Below are 18,122 nucleotides of genomic sequence, written 5' to 3' on the forward strand. Positions count from 1 at the left end.
GGGACGTCATTATAATCTATAAGGCTTTAGACTTTTGTAGTATGTAGACATAGTTTTATCACCATATTATAATAATGCAGTTAAGGAAGTTGATCTTCGAACCGGCCACCTATGAGTAATTAATCAGTATTTTCAAATTTTATATCAAGATTTTTATTTTTTTATACCGAAAGGTTGATGAAATTGTTTGACGTCAGTAATTATTGTTCTCTGGTAATAACCACTTGCAGCAACGTGATTAGTTCATCAGAGTCCGCTACAAGTCGAATATGAAGGTATTTGTAGTGCGGAGATGAAAAGTCGATTAATCCCATCAATGGAGTTAACAAGGTGTTCTCTTTGCTGTAATATAGTTTGCCCAAGATCTTTAAATGCCAACGCCGACATACCAGCAAACTGGAGTCTCCTCGGTAAAGGGAACACCACACAGTATAGGTACCTCATCGGTTCTTGGAAGTAAGCTGACCCTTTCAAAGAGCTAATTTATCGGTGTTCATTTTCGATCGTGGTTTGTTGGAATGAAGATTGGAAGTGCGAGGGACGATCATGTAATCCATCTACAGCTGGTTGACGCCCTCCCATACTAAATTATAACTAGACTGCTCGGTTCCCGGTCGGGGAGGAGTAGAATCGAAATCGTGAAGTATTTTCGCTCGAGAGCGATGCCTCTTATCTGAGAATGTATTATATGAAAATATTAATCAAATTTGTATCGGTTCGCTAAGAAAAGGTGCTGAGAACACTCCGTAGAAAGAACTTTTAAATTTGTATCGGTTAGCTAAGAAAAGGTGCTGAGAACACTCCGTAGAGAGAACTTTTAAAACGGTATAAACATTTTGTTGTTTATTAATACAAATAAAAAATAACATGAATGCGTCTCTCGTGCTGTGAAACCTGACGTTCATTATCCGATTAACACCTTGGAAAAAAAAAACTTCAAATTAATTATTCATCATAATTGAAGTTCACCTTACTACGAATAGGTTTTATAAGAAATTTTTATTAATAAGCATTAAAAATCGGTGGGATTTGGGTCAGGTTTTTTTCGAGTCATTAAATCGAAAACGATTACCTCAGATCTCACACCGCAAGAAAAAAATCGGACATCGGGTTACGCCCCGTATTATCGGAAAGTTTACGAATATAAAATTAATGTGAAATCCATCGTCTGCACCGCAACGTTCCCCCGAATGGAAGAAGAAAAAAAGGGTTAAATTCGATTTCTTTTGGAGCGAAAAAAATAAGAATGGCCCCACCCACTCTTTAATATAAATTGGGATATTTATTTATGATCGAGATACTGGGCGGTTTTTTCTTTCGTTTCAAATTTATATAATGGTATTTAAAACGGCTGTTATAGACAGGTTAACTTGACAGCCCCGTGATGACGAACTATAGTTTTACAATCCGTATGCAAAAATTCTTTAAATTTTGAATGGTGTTGTGGTGTAACTTTGTCAAAAGCACCATTATGAACATTTTGTATTTAAGTCCTTTAAACTCGAAACTCAATAGTAAAATTTTTTTATCAACATAACACAAACAAAGGTTTTAAATTAAAATGTGGCGGGAATGAAGCATGCCTAAATAATTTCAATATTTAGTTAAAACAACTTGTATGACTTAACACGTCTTTTGTGGATGATTTTGTAGTAAGTGCGAATAAATTACTGCTGTACATCTTGACGCACGCACGGGACGTGTAAAATTGTACTTCACACTGTTCTCAACCCTCTCGTGGAGGGTGCAAAAGAGTCTTGAGGAGTTGTGTTTGGCAACATTGTTCCCTGTTAACATGAGAAGAGAAGACTTTTGTGACAGTCACGGAGGCGAAAAATGTCACGACAACAACATCGACCCATCGACCCACCGAAAAACGAATCTCATATCTACCCCTAATATATCATCTCAAAATTACAATGATGCCTCAACTGAAATTACGTAGGTTAAAAAAATTCAAATGTCAAATATGCTTCGAAGAATTGGTTCTTACGTAGTAAGTGTGCATTGACATTAACGATTTTCATAATTTTGTGAACAAAAAGTTTTGCTAAAAGTAATATCAGAAAAGAGCAATTATATTGATAACAAGTAACATGTCCATGATTTCTTCTGAAATACGATCTAAAATACTGTTTTGTGTGTATTTTATGGTTGACTAGGCAGGGGTTAATGAACAAACGCGAATATTTTTTCCTGAACACATCATTTTTTGTTGAATAATTATGCACAAGTAGGTAATTAGTCTTCGTAAAAGGAAGTGAAAATGATAAATGAGCTCCGTGCAAACACACTCAACAATTACCTTATATGTCATAATTTTTGCGAGCACGAGCACCTATTTGCTAACATTACAAACTTACAATGTCTCGCTCTGATAATTGAATTCTTCGTTCAACATCTGTTTCTCGACTCCACTACTTAATGGGAAGTTTATTAATTTTTCTCAATTCAATTTTTATATACTAATTTTAAGAAATAACTATAAAATCATCTTCATTAATAATAGAAATCAATAATCGGTTTCATTTGGTCCATGACTGCTTTTCATGTGTTTTAGTTTGAATCTTTTATCGCCCAGAGATACTTTACACGTTTTAACGAAATATTGAAGAACACATATTGTCTTTTGTTTTAACAGTGCATATTAGGCCTTAAAAAACTATTTGAACAGTAAAATGTAATTCTTAAGATCCTTTTTTTCGAATTTACTTTTATTGTATGATGTGGCAAATTTTGTTTTTAAACCCTTACTAAAAAATATTTCAAATTTTGCCTGAATTTGACAAAATCAAAATAAAACGTACATGTTTTTTTGCAAATCGAAAGAGGCGATCGGTATTAAGCGGTGAAGTCACCCTTATCGCGTCCTGCAATAAAGAGCGCAGAATCTCGTTAGAATTTTACGAATCGTATCCCCATAATAGTAAATATCGGTTATTCTGATTACGCGGTTAACATTATGAATAATAATTTTTGCCGAGGCAAAATAATAGAAACCTGCACGTCATTATAAATTCGAATACTACGGCTGTTTTGTGAACTGTCAACTGTAATATGTATACATTAGGAAAATCAATAACATATTCCGCAGTTACGATAAATATGCCTAAATAATTGTTTAAAAGGAAAGATTCAGAATAATTCAAAGGTGATTCGTTGAAGGATGCAAAGTGAATAGAATATCAGCGGTGTTGTTTACTTGTACCCTATTCATCTTCACCCGTCATTGTAATATTATTGTGTGGCTTTTCCTCAGTACGTCAAGGTATAATATAGATAACAGCGGGCACCTCAATGGTACATAGTGTTGGCATAGAACGTTACGGTAGTAAAATGATTGCAATAAAAATGAAACACGTAATATGCATTCCTGCGTACTTCCGCCGATGTCCCACATGCCTCATATTATGAACATGTACACTGTGCATACAGTATGCGCTGGCCATACGCTGTACGGTGTACAAATCTACGGACTGTATAGTACAGTGCCTCCAGCCTACAGTCTACAGTGGGAAGTAATTGAGCATCACGCCGAATCATTACAACACCGAGGCGCACGTTAGGTATTACTTTTCCTCGCGAATTCCTGAGTTCCTGTGCCTTGGGAAACGCTATTGTCTCAAAATTCATTACCCGATTATATTTACGCAGTTAGCTTTTTAATTATTGTAGCGTTGTGAAAACCCGACTCGCTTAATGTGCGGAAAGCGTCGTTTCGTCAAATCCTCGTTATTTACGTACGAGTACCTACCTAACTTGATTTCATAGCTTTCTGGAGTTAATCTAAAATTCTGTTCGCTTTTGCTTCACTTATAATGAGCATCTACCCAAACTCTGCTTCAGGTTTACTGGCGTTCGTACTATACCTTAAAGACTTACGATTTTATATTGCTAATTTGGAAACAAATTTATTTTTATTCTTTGCTTTGAGAATATGGTAGAAACGGCTTCACTGTACGATCAAGTACCTACAGAATATCTACACTAAACACTTGCCTCTAGAACAATGGAACAATAATTACATTCCATTTTCCAGGTTTTTTTCAGCCAATCAAAATAATGTATGTACAATGAAAGCTAAAACAGACCTTAAATTGAATAGTTAAATTAAGACGTTAATTGTTATTCACAGCAATTTAAAGGTCACGTTATTTGCAAGGATTTGTTCGAGAAAATTTTGAATTTTAAAAGAGTTTTTCAGTCAAAAATTGACGTGAAAATCCAAGTTTTCAATATTCAATTATTTACATCACTGTGAAGGCGGAAATCTCATGATACAGTTTTAATAATACAATATTCTAAAACGTTAACTATTTTATTTAGGCTTTTTTGTTGATTTCATGCTGAATCCTTTTCTTTTCTTTTCCCTACATCGTATTTACATAATATTATGATGTTTCACTCAACTTAACTGCTACTAACCTAATATACAATACTGCCGCCACTGGTGGAACCATGGTGTCATTCTTGAGATCTCAAGGAGGATACTGATTATTTGCTTATGACGGAATATGCACACCTCAGCACAAATTCTCCTAATGAAGTGTTCACAAAATACTACTACTAACCTATCCACACACATTTACTGATTATTAACATTTTTCGTATATTATATATGTTAACTGTAATCATCTGTAAAATGTATGTACAAGAATAGAAATAAATAAACTTTTCTCGGTGGACGTACAGGTTTCTCTGGTAGTTTGATTTAGAATATTATATTGGATAGCGGAGGTTTCCTAGAGTTCACATCCCAATCTCGGCAATACCCACTTTTATCCTATGGTTTTATAGATAACTGAAATATAGTATTTAATATTCCTATATAAATAAATATTTAAATGTCATCACGGGGCGCCATGTATTATAAAAGTATATTTAAGAAATCAACTCAATGGTTATTTTGTATAATCTAAGGATCCTTATTTAATTATTATGAGCGCTTTTGAAACAAAATATTTATTTTACGATTTTTATCAAAACTAAATATCTGCTATCTCGACGTGGGATTAAATCCATGAAAAGTTTTATTACGGGTAGGTATATTAATTAAAAGAAAAATTCCATTATGTTGATCCACAGAGGAACTTTTCGTACGAAATACTTCGGTGCGTGAATTAAAATTCCATAAATATACGAAAAATGACTGAGATTATATTTTATTTCGAGGCTTTGTAAAACCTTCTAAATTTATTATCGTGTTTAAACTCTCGTAAACTGTTAATTTAAATGGTTATAAAAAGCAAACTTATCTATGTTATTTTAATTGGGTGAAGCGCATTTTTTCGGTTTCATTTATATTCTGTTTTATAATCGGATCTTAAATGTTTTATGACCGGACCGCGTAACCGCTGCATTGTCTTTTTGACGAAATATTGAATCCGACGGAAATAGCCAAAAACTTAGTGGATGGTAATTGAGTTAGTAGTAGTTGATATGGAACAATGAGTTAGTAGATAGTTCATCTCCACAACCAAGAAAGACAGGGGATACCATTTAAGCGGGACATTAACAAATGACAAATCATGATGAGCAGTTTGCGATTAATATAAAATTGGATGACACAACAGTCATCAAAAGTGAAAAGATTGTCGTCGGAAAACGCTCAGATTTTGCAATTTTCCAAGAATGTCGAAGTTCCGACAGAGAGATTGAGAGCAGAGAGTTGATTTGTTAAACAACAAGAAGCTTCCACCACAAATATTAACGGGTGCAAAGTTGCTTCGCCGTCATATTTAGCCGATTGTCAATATTTCGGGTTGTTATGCCACGGCGTTGTCTGATTTGTAATTCAAGACACACGCGATTATTTTATTTAGCATCTACGGCTGATTTGGGTTCCAGGAGTGACGCCGGGGCACGACAACCCTCGCGATCGACTTTCGGGCCGGCGGGGGTGGCGGGGTGGCGGGGTGGCTGGGTGTCCGGCACGGGCGTGCGCTGTGCGAGCAAGCGGGGCGGGGGCGGGGGCGGGGTAGGTGGGCGGCGGGGCTCACCAGCGCTGGTGCGCGACTTGGCGCGCGGCTTGTGGGGCGAGGCGGCGCGCGGCGCATACAGCGGCGGGGCGGGATAGGGCGGGTAGCCGGACTCGTAGCCCCCATAGGCGGACTCGCCGCCTTGCGCACCTTCCCGCTGCTTGGCCGCTTGCGCCGCGCACGCTAGCATGGGCTTCACGTCTCCGGGGCCCTGGTCCTGCGCGCCCGGCTGCTGCTGTTGCTGTTGCTGCTGCATGAAGGCCACGGACATGGCCGCCGCGTGCGCCACGGCAGCCTGGTAGTCCGTGGCGGAGGGCACGCTGTCCGGGGTGGCGTCTTTGGGCGGCGTAGGCGGGAACGAGAACAGCGGGTGGGGGCCCGGCGCCCCCGCGGGCTTGTCTTCCTGGTAGCCCCATGGCTTGTCCAGCCAAGGTAGGGGTGCATGGAAGTGAGGCCGACACACCTGGGCTCCACCGGATCGGGGGCCTATGAATAAAAACAAAAGTTTTTAACATCTCTGATAAAGTTGCCTGGACTTGACAGCTACATGCATATATATTTACGGTTTACATATTGATATTTATTTGACACCTACAAACAAAAATAATACGCAAGTACCATTCTTATTAAATAAATCAAAAATGGCATGTTTAGAACAATAGGATTACGGATTTCAAATAAACATTGTGTTTCCATTATCACCGCGTCCATCCTAATCGAGCATTTGATTGTTTCCTCCGTTTAGCATTGGCAATGCAAGGGAAAGTACGCGATCAATACTCGCGGCAGTGAATGTAATGTTGATGTCAGCCTGAATACCTTACACATGTATTATTTAATTTATCTACCTCACACAAATGTAAACGGAGAGTTTTTTGTTTGTGTGCGTCTTCCATTGTCATGTCATGATTATACCAAAAGCTGATTCGTCCTTAGCGAAAGCTTTCAACCAATAAGCTTTCCGCAATATTCGAGGGGAGCGGGCCCCTCTAAGTACTTCCCTTAATTCATTTATTCCTACAATTATTTCAAAAAACATATGTCTGGCCTCAAGCGGCTTCCATGATTTGATGCCCTCCCATATCCCTGTCCTGTATCGCCGTTCCTTCCCTCGAGGATTCAGTCAGCGTGAACATTTTAAAATTGTTATTACCACTAATAGCGACATTCAATTCACATCATTCCTAATTTTAGACCAATAAGAATATTCACGTATAATGCATGCGAAGATTTCCGAAATTAGGTACCTACCATAAATAATTGTACATTTTCATAATTCTCTTACAAAAAGAGAATGAGAACGATCTTCTACACCAGTTTTATTAGTAATTCGATCCAAGTTTAAACCTTTGATAGTAGCTTTCTTAATTTAATCCGAAGAAGTTGATAAAAACATATATGTACCTAATAACACTAAACATCATTTAGGTGCATGATAGACGAGCTAAAGCGAAACACATCCTTAAATTTGATATATGATTACCCACAATAGAAAGGGAAAGGGTGCGTATGTGTATATTATTGGTTTAATAACATAGATGCGAGTAGTACATAATCCTAAAAGAACCGTTGATCTCCCGCAGATTAAAAACACATAGTAGAAAATCACATTGTGTTTCGAGAGCTTTGAATGAAATGGTTGATGAATAGTAATACCTTTATTGACTGCGAGCGCCCCTATAATACGGGTCGGGGGTCGGGGTAGTGGATAGTGTACCCAGCCCTGCCCTGCCTGGGCACCTCGTGTTCCCTAAACCAAACCCGAATATAGCCGGTTCCGGGCCCCCGTGGCTAGGCCCTACCTCCTCGCATAGCTTGACGCCATTATCTGATTTACCAATTTGTTAAAGCGATTTCTCGCCAAACCTAATACAAGTTTATTGATTCGATGAATCAATGTTTAATCACAACAAATCTGAACATTTTAGTAAACACAAATACATACAATATTTTGGTGGGAATATATAATGCACAATGTTACCTAGGACATGTGATGAAAAACTTAGTTTTTAAGTTTTGTACTCTTCTAATTAATGACGGTACACAATAATAAATAGGCAGTATACTGAGTAGTAATTATCTTTTTTACTTAAGCAGTTCACGCAAACATACTTTTACAGAAACGCGTTTTAATTGACGTGTCGGTCATCAGTAATGTATTAATAATCGAGCAGGATGTGTCGCGGACTCGTTTCAGTCGGACAACGCAATCGCGTGATGGGCAATTGCTAAAAATCAGTCATCAATGTGTGTAGTGTTGTGGCTCCAGTGACAGACATAATGAGAGTCTACAAAAACGTGAAAGCTGACACAAAGCTCCGAGCCACCGCGGCGCACCGTGCACCGGCCCGCTGCTAGCTACGAGCTGTTGGGTGCTATCGGGCCAGCCATCGCTGCAGCAGATAAGCATCAAGGGACAGACCCCGAAAATCGTTAGGAAGCAGATGTTTACATTTTTTCATAACAGCCAGCGATTCCAACCGTCCATAATACGGAATACGGGAATATAGGGGTAGCGGAAAAGCTACGGGGAGCTTCCGACCAATGAGAGACTGATTATTATATCACTTCATATTTAGGAACTTTTGTACGATTAAGTTAAATTATAGATGCTTTCAGCGTAATGCATTTCTTGTAACTTCACATTATGATGCAATTAGTGAACTCATTCGTCCTAAAACTTGAATTATTCACTATGTTAATAATGCGTTCAATATATTAATTATACAGGGTTTTCCAATAAGAGGTGTTATTTTGAATATCCCGCTATTTCGGTAGATGTTACTTTTGAAGCTGTCATTTTTTGACATTTTACAAGTAAAAACTACGCCATTCATAAAAATGGAACGATACATGCTTCAACAATGCATTGAAATTATTAAAATTCACTTGAGTGAATCAAATGCAAATCATCTTGAGTGATGAGGCCCATTTCCACCTCGGTGGCTTCGTCAACAACCAAAATTTTCGCTTCTGGGGCTCGGAAAACCCATAAGTTATTGTTGAAAAGCCTCTCTATTCTCAACGTGTGACTGTTTGGTGCGGTTTATGGTCCGGCGGAGTCATTGGACCTTATTTTTTCAAAAATGAGGCTGGAGCAACAGTTACGGTAAATGGATTGCGCTAACGAGAGATGACTAATGATTTTTTATGGCCGGAATTGAATGATATTGATTGGGACAACGTTTACTTTCAAAAAAACGGCGCTACGTGCCATACAAGCAACGAAACCATTGATTTTTTACGATTGAATATCAAAATAACACCTTTTATTGGAAAACCCTGTATCGTGACATCAATAAAATATTATTAGCACACGCAAACCTGCCGCTGTTCGTTTACTTGGAAGATCGGTTTTCTACTTCTATGTGTTTGTTAGCTTACGAAAAATATTAAAGTTTTTGTTTTATCTGAATTCGAATATATGCTTCTTAAACTGAATTGGGTTTGCATGAATGTTTTTCAATTAATTGAAGGGGATTAGGAAATATGAAATCTTTACAAACATCCAGAGAAAACACAAAGCGCTCCCACCCGGCCAGATAAAGATGTTAGTTGAATATCATCACGATTCAATAACCACCCTCATCCCCCATTCCTGCAACTACCAGTTAAGATTAGCACAATCAAATCAGTTAAGCGGACAGATTGTATTAGTAAATATCTCAACACTTCATGCCACCAGGGGGAGTCAATTTTCTATGATACTTTAATATCCTGCGACGTCTTTTGCATAAGTTAATTAAACTGCCTGAATCGGCGGTAGTATTTTTGGGGTGCATAAATATCTTGTACTGTGTGAGCAGCGTACGGGGGAAGTCGGATATGTCAAAATAATTCATTACATAGCATTGTTTTATGGCCTTCTATGGTCACAACATACGCTGATGAAGTTAAAATAATTTGTACATTACGATTATTTATGTTTGTGGCGTACCTATAATTTAATGAATATTTTACTTATTTGTTTATTAAGTACAGAAAATATTTTACAGTGCATTGAAAACTCGAAAATTTTCGTTTTAGGACAATCAAAATGGCGATATTAATTCATATTACATAATACTACATGAGAAAGAATAAACGTTTTGGTACACTATATAAATACAATTAAAATATATGTGTTAAGCTATGCACCATAAAAAATACACTCTACTGTGAAGTGCTATTTGTGAAAGTTTATTTTTATTGACTTTTAACGAATAAACATTAACAAATTCAATAACAGTAGCCTCCTCGAATACGACAATTTTAACAATTTTTGAAATGTTTTTATTTTCGTGAAATATATTATTCCGTAAAAATTTGTTTTGGAAAATGGATGATCAAAAAAAATTAATGTGGAAAATCTAACAAGCATATTTTGTGTCATCTAAATGTGTCACTGGGGCCGAGGACAACCTTTTTAAAATTGTATAATACAACATATTTTAACCATTTATCTTTTGATGACAGGTGTTTTCGGATTCAGCGAATAACGCATAGTTGGCAGTCTTTTCTTTTTTAATTATTCTTGACGATAGATTAGTGTATCTAATCTCTTAATAACTAACCCCTGGCTCTTCACGTGGATTTCGGCTAATCTGTCACCTGATACTGGTATCATTTCCTCTCACCCGATTTTGCAATGGATTAAGTCTTCAACAACTAATTGTGTTAATTATGATAAACACGATCAAAATCGTTGTGATTCATATCTCTATCGTAATAACATTTCTGAGAAACTTCTTTTTACTCCGCATCAATCATTTGTCATTACGTTAATGTGTACCTACACGTTTTGTGTTAAAATAGGTCAAATCGTTTTGAAGTTATATAGTACGACCATGTTATCTTAACATAAAAACTAAAACCAAAATTCAAACGCCAATTCTCAATTGTCTCTGGTGTCATGAAACTATCACAATTATCTCTGGTGTCAAGAAACTATCGCAATTATCCCTGGTGTCATGAAACTATCGCAATTATCTCTGGTGTCATGAAATTATCGCAATTGTCTCTGGTGTCATGAAACTACACAATTGTCTCTGGTGTCATGAAACTATCACAACCATTTCTATCTTGAATATGATGAATAATGTATTTAGTAATATTAATTATTATTAAAGTAGTTCAAAGATTGGTAATCGAAGTAATGTTGAAAAAAACCGTCAAAATTTTCTACTGAAATTCTTTTTTCAATTTTTAAAGTACCTACAGTAGACAAAATGTATCAAAAATATTCAATACTTCAAATTTACAAAGAAATACAGTCAAATACTTGCAATTCAATACATCAGCAAGATACCAGAAAACTTTTAAAATCCCCAAATTTAACACTAAGCTCATTCAAAATACCTATCTTTATCTAGGCATAATTTATTTTAATAACCTTCCATTAAATTTAAAAAATAACGAAAATATTCAGTAATTTCACCTTAAATTAAAAAATTACCTTAAAATATTATAAGTCCAAAATACGTTCACTACTTACATCTAGAAGTAATATTGTTTAAATCTTGTGTTGTTTCTTAATAATTTATTTACCTTAATACTAACATATATATAATTGAACTAGAATTCCCTCACCAAACACAAGAGCATTGTCTCTTTATGGTGAGGAAAGGCTACTTTAATTTTTATTGTTTTATATCTTGTTCATATCCTGTATACTTATCTATGTAAAAAAAAAAATTTTCAAATATTAAATAAAAAATAAATATATCTCGCTAAGATGAATTATGGATAGGTATATGAAATTACTGTTTAATAATAAGACAACACCGTACCTATGTGTTTGAATTATTATTGTTAAAAAAAAGAGAAGGTATTGGGACTCGGTCATCATTTTATCTAATTTTTAAAATAGTGTATCTTCATTGTTAAAAACACAAAAAGTATGTGTGTTCAAAATCAATTCTTACTAACAGAATCAGCCAATTTTCGAATAGCAATTCCTAATTTTGTATTAGGAATTAATTAATTATTTTTATTGTAAGCGTAGATTTTGAACAGATTTTCCATTTGATTCGCTTGTATTCGGATTGTTTGGCAAAGCATTGCATAGGAAGTGTACAACGGTGTACGGCTGTGTACGTCCGCTGTCCGCTGTCCGGTCGGGTGCGCGCGGTGTCTCTGGTGTAATTACCAAATTACACTTAATTATACCTCAGCATGCACACGGCCATACAGTATACCTACAGCGTGTACCCGCTCTCTGCACGGGGACATCCCGCCTACCCACCACCCGCTCAGGGTCTCACGGGCTAATGCTTGAAACCGCAAATGTCGTCAATTACTGCAGATTGGACGGCGCGACGCGACGCCCGCCACCGCACAACGGAATATACGATACGACCTTACGTGATACTAACTCTGAAGCATCTACCTATTATTATATAAGTCTAATGAGCAAATCTTACGAGTATCTATACAGATATATGCTAAAGATCTGACAGCCTTCATACACAGCGTGGCTACGGATATAATTTTGTTTTTTTTAATGTTGCAAGTTCGAATTCCGCCACGGGATAATATTAAACTTATTTTATTTAAATTTTATTTAAAAGCATGAGCTGTTGCACTCTGACTGTTGAAATTTCATCTGAGTTGAGTAAAATCTATAACCCTTTACTAATAAACGTGTTTTAAATTATATTAAAAAAAAATTGAATGGAAGGATTTGAGTCAAATATAGTAACGAGAGAAGTAGAGTTAACAAATCCTATATTCCTTGTCAATACTGAAACGTACCCTATAACTTATTTAATCGTTAGCTTCAGTCAAATTTTAAATCATTTTATATTTCCACTGATACACTTTTTCCTTGCATAATGTGTTAAAATTAATTTTTTTTATACATTACATCAAAATTAACTATTTGACATGTCCTCTTTTTCTTTTCGGACACAATTATAGTAAAAAATCAAGACTAGAACTTTTCATGTGCAGTTTTAAGAATGCATGTTTTTTCTCATTTATTTCAAAGTTATATAAATAAAACGTAAAACGTGACAAAGTCTTGAATCGCGTAGCACGGATAGTTACGGGTATTATGCGATTCTTTCAGTGCAGTTCTCGAGGCCATAAAATCCCATCAGTCACATTTCCCACACATGGACCGCTGCGTTAGAACCAACCAGGCATCGATAATACAATATTGGCTAGTGTTAGTTGCCGGTGTGGGGGTGTGTGTGTTGGAAGGGGGTACGGTATATAGGTACATTGTACGGAGTAGCCGTGTGTCTGTGATGTGAACCATCATGGTGTGCATTAAAACGTGTCCTATCAACCTGGGCGATCTAGCGCGCAACCTTCCGGTGCTACACCCCTCCATGGCTTCAATCAGGATTACTCAACATTTCTAAATAAAAAAACGGAAAATTAAACTACATTTCTTCTTCATTTAACCTATATTCAACGGAAATTTGCATACTGAAGTAACTGAAGGCAGTTTTACGGCTTGCAGTGAGAAATATAACTCCAACGAGACGTATCGTAATAAAAAATAAATATTCACATCAAAATACCCCTTTTTCGCTATTTCGGTGCCTAACTGTGTAACAAAATATATTCGTAATATTTAACAAATGTCATTATCTTTTTTATATTTAACGTTAAGGTCTGATTATTTTTATTTCTGCGTCTTTTCGGTAGTTTCTCATTTACAGTATCCACATTGGGCTAGACAATGGATACCTATCTATTAACAAAAATAAATTATAGGTAAGCTACCCATTCATTACCTTCTTAAAAATTCATAGGATTAGCCGATGAAAGTGATAAAATTACATCGCTTTTCCATTACGCCATTAACTTGATGCATTTTTCGCGTGATTTTGAAATGTTCATAATTATCTGCAAGTGCTTTTACACAATCCAAATTTCATAAAAGCAGATTTATATCTAAAATTTATTCAAATACTTTAAGCATATTTAACGTACTGCTGTTCTTTATAGAAATGCATTGAATAAATAATAAGTATTAGGGTTTGTTTAGATTCAAAGTAATGTCTCGCTTTTAATCTAAACGCGATACGTTTTACCGGCTAATGTATTGAATTGGGTTGGGTGGGTGCCTGTGGCCTACTGCTTAGTGCTTAGTGCTTAACATGCTAAGTGTATGTACGAGTGTTTAACCAGGCACACAGAAACAGCCACGGGTAAGTGCGTCGTATTTTCCCGCAGCTTTCACAATAATGACTTGAACATGAACATGAACACCCTCGCCGATCGGAAGTTTACCAGTTTGTAAATCCCGTGGAATAATGCGGCCCGACGCAGCCGCCATTCAATCCAACAGTCCAAACATCAAACTTCATCTCGCAGAGGTCGTACGCAGGGGGGATCTTTTGTTGGAACAAGGGCACAGAGAGATGAGCCGGGAGATAGAGCTGGAGTGTGGACTTATCTGGGAGGTTTCATCTCCCGGGATTGTGCGCAGCCACTCCTCACTGGGCTGCCCATTGTGTGTAGTATAGAGTACCGGGTACCAGCCCAGCAGAGGAGGAGAACGGTGGACGGTGACGAGGTCACCGGAGCCACAGTAGAGCCGGTGACACAATGCTTTTGGCTCTTCATTATTATACACAGTTCGGGGGAGCATTCATTTGAATGCCCGACCCCGCGCCCGCGCCTTCTGGAGTTAGAGTGCGCTTGTGCTATTATTGTCGCGACGAATAAACCTACAAAGATGAACGAATTATAACCCGGCGACAAACTGCCATTCAAAGCGAGACAAACTGCTTTTGCAATAAGCTCAATGGAAGTAATGGGGTTAAACGTAGGTAATTTTTATTTTATATCCTTTTATTCCTGGTCGGTATAACCTACCCATTATAGAGATATATTTTTTGGTAAATATTAGGCACCAAAAACGTACACATTAACTTTTGAATTCTAAAAAAAGTTACAAGTTTTCTACGTCTCCTGTTTTAGCATTTCCCTCCTCTTAAATATTTCCAATCTTAGACAAGATACCTTAAAAATAATCAAAGATAATGCAATATTCCCAGTTCAATCACGTATCGTTATTAAATAATCATATTCATAAACAAATTTCCAAGTGCCGTACGTGAGGAATAAAAGCTTGTTTTATGATAATTACAGAGTTCCACGTAAACTAACAAAAAGCGGTTTGTACCGATGAATCAATAGGTGATTAAATTCGTTCCATTATAATATTAGTTATATTCAACACTTCAGTGCCGTAATATTATTTAGTCATCGATAACCAGTTTTGTTAGTCTTCCTAAATACTACGCCAAATGATAGTTACGTTAAAATTGTTAATATGATAATATAATGAACGAGAGAAAAGCTGTTTGTATTTGTTTTAAGCACGAATTTATTACTTTCTAAGCAGAATTCAAATGTATTGTTTTCAACACACTTTACAAATATATCAACAAGAAATTTCAAGGGGTTCAGTAAGTATACAGGTAGCTTCATCACAACTCCTCCGGGCGGCTAACAACAAGAAGTAATCCATCAATATCAAGCATTGTCAAGTCATAAAATTCGTTTGATTCTCGGAAAACTGTTGGCTACTGGCTAGTTATAATATATTTGTATATTTCCTGAATCCACGGGGAATACCAATAAGGAGTGCATGGGCGCCACCCCGGAGTGTGTGTCGATAGTAGTCCTCCGCCACCCGAACTTTTCTGGCTATAAATTCTTCTCTGTAGGCGACACTTTCCACCTGAATACTAAGAGATTCCTTCGGCTACTGTACGGGTTGTTGTTAATGTCACGATTATTGCTTTTTATTGCCTTTACCAATATCTTAGCTCAATTACCCATATTTCACGTAATTTACGATGCACATGCCGCATGAAATGACTTGCTGAGTGCAATGGCGGGTTTAAAAACAATCTCTTGGTATCCCTCTTCATTTCCTTGTCTGCGTTACTTACTGTGAGATTAAATCTCCTTTTTTGCATGCGCAGCGATAAAATTGATTTTTTTAAATTACCAACGATTCAAATTACATAAAAATTTTCATATTTACGAATACCATGAAATAAGTGAAATTGTTCAGCAAAAAGTACCGTCACGAATTCAACATTTAAATTAAAAGAATACATTGTGGGGTGGCAAGAATGTTCAAATATTGAGGATTTCCCAATGAAAACTTTTTTGCTGACGTATAACTTTACTACCGACCTACCCAATTAAATTACCTATTTTATTAGTACCTAGCAGTGTCAGTGGCTGTTCGTGGTCATTCTCAAAGGCGGTTGAATCAGAGTTTAAAGAAAAAATAAATTACTTTTGATCTTTACAAGTGCTAACATCAAATATGTGTAAAAATGTAGATGTGATAAAAAATATCCCAGAATATATGATTCGAGATTTTCACGGCCGAAAGAATTATGTTGATTTATTATTAGGGTATTATGCCGTGTGCTACCTCTTTCTTTAGCCAACGTTCTGGGCATCATTCAACACATCTGCCCTGAGTTCGACAAATTAAATACAAAAACCGCAAATCAAATAGGTATATTTGTAAGATTAGAATAGTGGTGAAGAGTAATACAATTATTTTGCACAGTTCTTCTAAAAAATTGAGGAGTAGTATCAATCGGGTGGCAATATATTTTAGCGTAGTGGTAAAAACATATAATAAGCCCTGATGAAGCTTGAGCTAAGCGAAACCTGGTTGGCTGTTAATATTAATTCAAAATAAAAGTGGTGTAAAAACATAACTTAAGTTTTTGAATATTGTTTCTGTTTGGTAAATATTTGAAATTGACAGAGCTGATCATGTGCGATCGGAACTACACGTGAAATGAGAGGAAACAAACTGTCAACGAGTGTACTGACAGAAAAAAACCCCGGAAGTCTAGAGTGTAGAGCCTCCGCTGGGATATAATGCACCATTGATTCAGGCGATAATTATATCGATTAGAATACTAATTACAGGCGGGCGGGTGTTGACTCGTCTATTTGAGGAACTGGTTTATGACGTTATACTTTGCTATGGAGCTGGCTACGACTTTTCTGGGAACAGCAAACCGCGTTCCACATTCTTAGGAACATTTCATACCTGCTTTGTTTTCTTAATCACACAGTACATTATGTTTTGTAAGGTTTAGGCCCTTCTTCCACAGGAGTAAGCAAGTACCCGATACTGTATCGTATCTTGTATTAAGTATCGTGGTGACTACCACCATACAATAGATCTGCGCTAAGGTTCGTACAGAGTAAATGTTGCAGACATTTTGTAAACTCATCGACGATACCAGTCGCCCGCGGCCAGCCTGCTTAGGCGTAGCTTCATCATTATTGTGTCAGGCATTTCGAAACAATGCGTGTGCTGATAAGAACAAAATGGTCAACAGCAAAACTACAAAATATACAAACGACTGCCACAGCAACTGTTTGGTTGTCAGTGAGGTTATGAAAGTATTCTTGTTTTGATGTTTCGACAAATTCAACAATGATTGGTGGCAACGCAGGTCTCGTGATATCAGTAGCGACGTTACGGTACGGACGATGCGCGACAAGTTGTCCGCAATATGAGTATCCGATACTTGAGTATCTCTGTGGAAGAAGGGCCTAATGTAAGATTTTTATGTTTTGTTGATGACAGATTTTTCTTTCGGAATATAATTTCAAGCGATTACGTACAAACGCCTAAATCAAAATACAAATGAGATTGCTTTAATTATACAAAAGGTTTGCCGTATCGTAGACCCGTGAAAAATTACGGGGTATTATAATTTTTGGATTTGTTAAGCTGAAGGTATTTATAAAATATTTTCCTAAAAAATAATAAGAGAGACGATCAGAACTTTACCTTTCAAACGAACACCTTTAGGAAACTTAAACATAAGAAATGCACATTTTAAATAGTATTATTATTGTAAAATAAATAATAATTTTGGTACCTTCTTTATTCCTTGGTTCCCACAATCAGTTCCAATTTATAAAATGAACAGTAACATGAATTACATTACACTACGCAGGAATATTTCACATCACGCACATAATCACATACAACCCAAATTAGTATGTTTAACATGTACATACCTATGTACTTCCGAACTTTTTAAAAAGAAAAATGTGAAATTCAGACTCTTTGTTCCAAAATTGACAATCAAACTATTAACTTTTTTTATGTGATTTATGTAAAATGTTAATATCCGAACAGACTGTATC

The 18,122-nt window shown here is 36.5% G+C and overlaps 1 protein-coding gene across 1 annotated transcript in view; it reads right to left on the minus strand.

The window, feature by feature from the left end:
• Positions 1 to 18,122, minus strand: part of LOC149426560 (GATA-binding factor C-like) — a 132,426-nt gene that overhangs the window by 88,988 nt on the left and 25,316 nt on the right. The window contains exon 3 of the mRNA XM_089637472.1: positions 6,000 to 6,464. Coding sequence (XP_089493598.1) covers positions 6,000 to 6,464 — 465 coding nt within the window. The remainder of the gene's footprint in view (positions 1 to 5,999; positions 6,465 to 18,122) is intronic.

The sequence above is a fragment of the Hesperophylax consimilis genome, chromosome 1, assembly GCF_061612785.1.
Source record: "Hesperophylax consimilis isolate HC1 chromosome 1, BYU_Hcon_1.0, whole genome shotgun sequence".
Taxonomy (NCBI): domain Eukaryota; kingdom Metazoa; phylum Arthropoda; class Insecta; order Trichoptera; family Limnephilidae; genus Hesperophylax; species Hesperophylax consimilis.